Raw genomic sequence first — 7979 nt, forward strand, 5'->3', positions numbered from 1 at the left:
TTACTCTGCATTGTTTGGAAAGGGCTCGTAAGGTAAGCATTTCCCGGTAAAGTCTACACATGTTGTATTCGGTGCATGAGACAAAAATCATTTGATTTGATGGCTGAGATAACTGATTGTCCAAAAAGAGACACTCCCTTGTCCCACCCAGGTCTAAATCAACCCTGGTCCTACACAAACCATTGTTACACACTTATCTGTGGTGTTATTGACACCGAAACGGATTAGCTTCCTGCAGCACGGATAATGATGAAGCAAATGTGTGGCGTACATATGTCTGTCTGACTGAGTGCGGGTGTGGGATAAGAGAGATAGCATAGGGGTGTATTGATTATGGAGCATATGTGGTTCCCACGCTATCCTTTGTTCCTGGTGGGAGCCTCTCCGTTGTGGGTCTTTTGTGAGGAGCACAGGTGGTGAGTGAGGACGAGGCTGGGTTCCTCTGAGGACCCGGGGAAAACTCCTGTTCATCCTGGGGCTTCAGGAAGAACACAGGTTCTTTTGAAAGACAGCTGAATCTGGCGGCCAATATCTGGTAAAGTTATTGGTCTCCAGTTGCATTGGCATAATTGTTGGGTAATAATTAGGGGTTTATTTTGATGCAGCATGCAACGTAAAGAGTAATCATTAGAAAAGGGTGGGTTGGGGATCTCTTCATTTTAAAATCATTTCAACGTTATGTTTTACAAGATACCATTTCTAAAATGTCTCGAGGGTATTGCTGCTATGATAACGTGACGTGTAAGTATCAGTTCTAGTTTTTAAAAAAATGTTTTAAAAAAGCACAACGATGCTTTTGGGGGGGGAAACAGGCATTTTTTATTCAGCACCATTGTAATTAATTCAATACTAAGGCTAGGTTCATTTCACGAGGTCAATGACAATACTGTAAATCGAACTGAAGTGGCACAGAGTGCAGCGCAGCTTCGCTGACGGCCAGGTTGTTCAGGGCTTCTGTTACGACTTCTCTACAGAGCACCGACTGACTGCTACCTCTTTCACAGAAACAAGAGTACTACACTTGGTAACAAATCACTTGCCATCTACTAGGCCTACTACTGCTGGCTGGCTAGCTGGCTGAGGCTTGAGAACGATGCCAGAGGGCAGAGGAAGAATAAGCTACAGTATCATCTAACTTCACCTGAGCAGTAACTAGTCTCAATCAGACTGGAGTCCATAACACTTCCCCTGGAATGATCACATTGTCAGACAAATAGACTCCTCCCTCACTAGACTATTTCTCTCCCAGCCCAGAGACGTGGCTGGGAATGGACAGACAAACAGACTAGACTGGTGTTGATAAGGCTGCTCCATTTTGGTTCCCTCTCACAGCAGTTTTTACGTGAGTCTCCCTCCCATAATTGCACTTTAACCTGGACAGAGGCGGGGCACCTCCCTCCCTGGGTAGAACAGGGGGTGGGGTTTGGCGGGGCCACACCGCTTAGGTGTAGAAAGTAGTCTCCGCTCCCTCAGCCCCGGCCTCTGGCTCCACCTTCACGGCCAGATGAGGCTTCTTGCGGAGCCGCTTGGCTTCGTTCTGCAGCTTCTGGCGGATGTAGCCCTTGATCTCCGAGTCCGTCTTCCCTGGGAAGTAGTGCTGCACCGCCCCTGTGGGTGAGAGGTCAAAGATCAGAAACCTATAGAGATGTAAAGTTATCATTACTTTGGAAATAACCCGATTTTGCATGGACATTGCCATTGAGGGGTTCCACCATTTTAAAGTAGTCAACTGGGTGGGGGTTCCTATGAGTTGGGAGCGATCAGCCAATGATCAGAGCATTGTCAATTCAAATCAAATCAGATTGCATTTGTCACATGGGCCGAATAAAACAATGAAGAGGCGACTCCGGGATGCTGAACTTCTAGGGAGAGTTGCAAAGAAAAAGCCATATCTCAGACTGGCCAATGAAAATAAAAAATTAAGATAGGCCAACAAACACAGACACTGGACAGAGAAACTCTGCCTAAAAGGCCAGCATCCCATAGTCGCCTCTTCACTGTTGACGTTGAGACTGGTGTTTTGCAGGTACTATTTAATGAAGCTGCCAGTTGAGGACTTGTGAGGTGTCTGTTTCTCAAACTAGACACTCCAATGTACTTGTCCTCTTGCTCAGTTGTGCATCGGGGCCTCCCACTCCTCTTTCTATTCTGGTTGGAGCCAGTTTGCTCTGTTCTGTGAAGGGAGTAGTACACAGCGTTGTACGACATCTTCAGTTTCTTGGCAAATTCTCATTTGGAATAGCCTTCATTTCTCAGAACAAGAATAGACTGACGAGTTTCAGAATAAAGGTCTTTGTTTCTGGCCATTTTGAGCCTGTAATCGAACCCACAAATGCTGATGCTCCAGATATTCAACTAGTCTAAAGAAGGCCAGTTTTATTGCTTCTTTAATCAGGACAACAGTTGTCAGCTGTGCTAACATAATTGCAAAAGGGTTTTCTAATGATCAATCCGCCTTTTAAAATGATCGACTTGGATTAGCTAACACAACATGCCATTGGAACAGTGATGGTTGCTGATAATGGGCCTCTGTACGCCTACGTAGATATTCCATTAAAAATCTGCCGTTTCCATCTACAATAGTCATTTACAACATTAACAATGTCTACACTGTATTTCTGATCAATTTTATGTTATTTTAATGGATACAAAAATTGCTTTTCTTTCAAAAACAAGGACATTTCTAAGTGACCCCAAACTTTTGAACGGTAGCGTATATACAGGGGGTACTGGTACCGAGTCAATGTGTGGGGATACAGGTTAGTCGAGGTAATTTGTAAAGTGACTATGCATAGATAATAAACAGCAAGTAGCAGCAGTGTAAAAACAGAGCGGACGGGGGGGGGTCAATGTAAATAGTCCTGGTGGCCATTTGATTAATTGTTCAGTTGTCTTATGGCTTGTGGGTAGAAGCTGTTAAGGAGCCTTTTGGTCCTAGACTTGGCGCTCCGGTACCGCTTTCTGTGCGGTAGCAGAGAGAACAGTCTATGACTTGGGTGACTAGAGTCTTTGACAGTTTTTTGGGCCTTCCTCTGACACTACCTAGTATATAGGTCCTGGGTGTCAGGAAGCTTGGCCCCAGTGAAGTACTGGGCCATACGCACTACCCTCTGTAGCGCCTTACGGTCGGATGCCGAGCAGTTGCCATACCAGGTGGTGATGCAACCGGTCAGGATACCCTCGATGGTGCAGATGTAGAACTTTTTGAGGATCTGGGGACCTATGACAAATCTTTTCATTCTCCTGAGGGGGAAAGGGTGTTGCGTACCCTCTTCACAACTGTCTTGGTGTGTTTGGACCATGATAGTTTGTTGGTGATGTGGACACCAAGTAACTTGAAACTCTCGACCCGCTCCACTTCAACCCCGTCGATTTTAATGGGGTCCTGTTTGGCCCTCCTTTTCCTACAGTCCACAATCAGCTCCTTCGTCTTGCTCACATTGAGGGAGAGGTAGCTGCCCTGGCACCACACTGCCAGGTCTCTGACCTCCTCCCTATCGTTGTCGGTGATCAGGCCTACCACTGTTGTGTCGTCAGCAAACTTAGTGATGGTGTTGGAGTCCTGCTTGGCCACGCAGTCGTGGGTGAACAGAGAGTACAGGAGGGGACTAAGCATGCACCTCTGAGGGGCCCAGTGTTGAGGATCAGCGTGGCAGATGTGTTGTTGCCTGCTCTTACCACCTGGGGGCGGCCCGTCAGGAAGTCCAGGATCCAGTTGCAGAGGGAGGTGTTTAGTCACAGGGTCCTTAGCTTAGTGATACGCTTTGTGGGCACGATGGTGTCTTCTTCAGCAAATTGTTTTGCCTAGTTTGTAAATGGCTTTAAGCTGTATCACTGCCATCGATCTAGTGGGCAGAATAAATGAATGATAAGATTTGGTTTAAGACTCCAGCACTGCGGGTGGCGGTAAATCCCCAATATTAGCGTCCCACTTTTTTTCAAACTTAAAACTCATCAAAATCTTTCAAAAGGAGAGAGCCTCAATGGCGCAGCCCACGTTGTCATAATGGCACAGATACAAAGTCGAGATCTCTATGCATCTCTATGCCTGTACCAAGATTACCGCGGTCTGTAAACGACAGTTCGAGTCCCAGGCAATGGCGGAGGTCAAACGGAAATAACAACACTGCTACCCTCTTATCCAGATCGACTTACAGCCACCGCTGTCACATAACTTTAATAGGAAAGTGTGAAGTTGATGTGAAAAGTATTTACATTGTAGCATGAGGTTAGGGCGGGAAGTGTGACATGTTCAACTGCGGTATGGGGGTGTGCCTAGCTGTTATGAGGGGGTGTGTCTAGCTGTCTCAGGCTGCAGTACAGACGAGACCTTACTCAGTATTGCCTGGATCTCGTCTGCAGGCAGGGCAGGCTTGGGTTGGCCCCTCTTGTTGTTGACGATGCCGGAGATGGAGTGAGAGGCCAGGCAGTCCCTCTCATAGAGGCCCCGGAGCAGGTCGTTGGTCAGCTTCTGGGCAGTGGTCCCCGTGTTACAGCGGTCAAGCAGCTCCGCAGTGATGAACTGGAGGGTAGAAGACATTAGGTTCCATCTTTAAAATTGTAGTGGCCCATCCCATTTTAGGGATCCAGTGGGGTCTGTAATTATTGCACCCTTGATAAAGATGAGCAAACAAGACTGTATATATAATTCAAATACTGAGCTATACTGTATGCAAAAAAAAAAAAGGAAATTATATTATTTTATACTAATACAATTGCTCAGAGAAAGAGATAGGGGTCAAAATGATTTTGCTTCCACTGGTCCTGGGGCCCTTGTTAAGGTCAACTGCATCATGAACTTTATCTAGTACCAGGACATTTTAGCCAAAAACCTGGTTGCCTCTTCTAGGAGGCTGACACTTGGCCTTAAGTGGATCTTCCAGCAAGACAATAACCCCAAGCACTATTCAAAATCCACAAATAAATGGTTCATTGACCACAAAATCAACATTTTGATCTCAGTCTCCGGACTTGAACCTCATTGAAAACCTGTGGTTTGAAGGATATTAAGGATCGGGAAAGATTCTGTATGGAGGAATGGTCTAAGATCCATCCCGATGTGTTCTCCAATCTCATAACACATTTTAGATAAAGGCTCAGTGTGGTTATCCTCACAAGGGGAGAGCGCTAGAGTATTGAAAACAGGGGTGCCAATAATTTTGACACCTATATTTTATTTTATTTGTTACTCATTATTACTATTACTTACTCATTTTTTTGCATACAATATAGCTCAGTATTTGTCAAATTTATTTTATACAGTCTTTTTTGCTCGTCTTTATCAAGGGTGCAAATCATTACGGACCCCACTGTATATTGTCATTCTGCTATAAGACCAAGACCAAAGGCCTATTCAGTCAACTTCAAAGAAAACATATAATTTTGTATATTGATATATTATATATATCAAAAGTGACTTCTAGTACAGTTTTTAACCTCTCCCGAAAATGTTGCTAAATGTTTTTGATGTCAAAGACACTTGAAGTGGTTCATCACCTCCTGATAGAGAGGTGGTCCATTGATCTGGGAACCCCCCTCATGAGACCCCAGAGGTTGTCCATTCTGGTGGTGGTGGAGGGGCTCTAGTTTGGCCGCCCAGCACCCGTTCAGCACCCCTGGAGAGGCCAGCAGGGCCGACGTTGTCATGGCGCCACTCCTCACCAGGATCTCAGGCATGCTGGGAGATGTAGTTCTCCGGTCCGTGCTGCTCGACCACACCTCCGTCCTCTCGATCAGGGCCTCCAGGTTACGTGCCAACTTTCCACACGCTAGCATACGATAGTATGGCAGTCAATAGCATGAATCTCACAAAAATTCAAGAGATTAAAGCGTCCTGGGTTGCTCTTAGGCACAGATGTAGGAACAGCATACCCTCCCTTACTCCTGACCTTAACCACTAGCAAGGGAAATTAAAAACTGAACTTAGATCAGTGTCTATGGGCAACTTCCTCCTAATTCTCCTGCCTGGTCCTCACCTGTGAGGCATCTGATTTGCTCCCTCAGGTTGTCCATCTCTCGCTGCATGCTCAGCACCATGGCAACCAGGTCAGCCTTTGAACGTGACTGTAGGCCTCCAAGACCCTTTAGAGACATTAAGTCAAAAAGTCATACATAGAAAGTCTAAACCACATGCACGCACACACACACACACACTCAGAAGCACTCACACACACACACACACACAGACACACACACACACACACACACACACACTCAGAAGCACTCACACAGACACTGCCATCAGCCAGTGTACCTCTGCCATGAAGTCACCCTCCTCGATGCGTTCCACACTGGGGTTGTCTGACACTGGTATCTGTTTTGAGATAAGAAATCAGTCATATACGTTGTCTCACTTGTATGTAATTGTCACAGTTTTTAAATGTTATTTATTGTATTATGTATAGTCAGCTATGGTCTGCTATGGTGAAAAATCACAGCCAGCTTGAAGCATCAGCAAATCCCTGTGATGATGATACCCTATTCTTCTTCATAAATGATTTTGTCTTGACAGAAAATAAATAAAGTGTCGTTGTCAAGCTTGGATTCAGCATCCTTCCTTTATTTAGGAGTAGCAACAACATGTTACTTGTTGCTGTCTTGGCTTGTCGTTCTTTTCCCCACTTCCCCTTGCCAAATGTTTGTGTTCTCCTCCTCCTCTCCATCATTGAGATCAATGGCTGCCCTCACCATGCCCCTCTCTCACATATGCGCCATTAGAACAAAACACAGCTGAGAGGTGAATGCTCTCTGTGTCACTACTACTACAGCCGTGTGGTTCCAAGTTGTAACCCCTTAAGTGAGGAGGTGGGGTGCTATATTACTAACGTACAAATAGGATTCATGTCGGTCGGTCAACATGCGCATATGATGCCACCACAATGAGCAGACGCGTGCCAACCCCGACAGATAATAGAGAAAACTTTGTCGCCTAAAATATGATATGATAATAGTTGACCCAAACCCTCGTTTTCAACTTCTGGAGAGCGATGTTGCATGGTGGATTCTCTTCTACGTTCTCGTTCACCGGGTGTGTGTGCTTTCTTCTCTTCTGCAGTCTGTGCTGTAATAGACAGTCCAGGTGGGGTAATTAGCGACATAAATCGTGAGCGACAAATACTCGCCCCTCACGGAATGGGCAGTTATCGTTATTGTATGAAGACCAGACTACAAATAACCGTTAAACGTTTACGTACACATAGAGGCTGGCTGTGCGATGTCGTGTTGCCAAAGTCTTCGTATTTGGGGTCTTCCTCCTCCTCTTCTTCATATTCGAGGTCGAAAATGCGCTTTGCTATTGTTTTCCTTCTCATCTTTCTCCCATTATCCTTTCCCCCCGCTGAAACACTGGCTGCTTCTTGAACATGCTGGTCAATACACTGTGCTCGGCTCCCAGACTTTCGCGTCAATGCTGGGTAGGCACCCACATCAGCCGTGGTGCGGGGGAACAATATTTGTTACGGTTGTCCTACTTTGTGTACTTATTGCATCTCAGTTAGTAGAACTGTGTTCAACACACTTGATTTAAGCTGTTTTTCGGTGAAATGTACCGTGGCATGACATGGCAAGATTGGACAAAGCCTGCTCAAGATGAAAGCAGCAGTTATAGCTTTGGGCATGATCATGACTTTCAAGTACATTTATTGTTTATTTATTTAACAATTATTTGAATGAGAGGGTTTATTCGAAGGGATAAAGTACACTATGTTAATTTCAATTGCATTACTAGGGTACTAGGGGGTAACTAGACCCCCCCCTCGGGGCTTTCTATAAAAAAAAGTTACCCCAGTAGAAGACTTTGGGATAGGGTTTCACACAATTGTGTTAAAATCCATTTAATCCGTTTTATTCCGAAATTATTTAGTAAGTAATACTTAAAAGCTAAGTCTACTTGTCTTATTTGAATTATTGAAATAGAATATGGGGGGAAATGTTGTTTCACATGTCACAATTAATATACGCACTATGAGCAGATATGATGT

At 45.1% G+C, this 7979-nt stretch overlaps 1 protein-coding gene across 1 annotated transcript; it reads right to left on the reverse strand.

Moving 5' to 3' along the window:
- Positions 1-794: 794 nt before the first annotated feature.
- Positions 795-7542, reverse strand: LOC129832901 (uncharacterized). The gene is made up of 7 exons (XM_055897011.1): positions 7194-7542; positions 6962-7060; positions 6254-6313; positions 5976-6081; positions 5497-5768; positions 4336-4522; positions 795-1608 (listed from the first exon to the last, which is right to left on the reverse strand). Exons 1-7 carry the CDS (start codon positions 7308-7310, stop codon positions 1442-1444), a joined length of 1008 nt encoding a protein of 335 aa, XP_055752986.1. The 5' UTR covers positions 7311-7542; the 3' UTR covers positions 795-1441.
- Positions 7543-7979: the final 437 nt, after the last annotated feature.

This window comes from Salvelinus fontinalis, chromosome 34, assembly GCF_029448725.1.
Source record: "Salvelinus fontinalis isolate EN_2023a chromosome 34, ASM2944872v1, whole genome shotgun sequence".
In the NCBI taxonomy this organism is placed as follows: Eukaryota; Metazoa; Chordata; class Actinopteri; order Salmoniformes; family Salmonidae; genus Salvelinus; species Salvelinus fontinalis.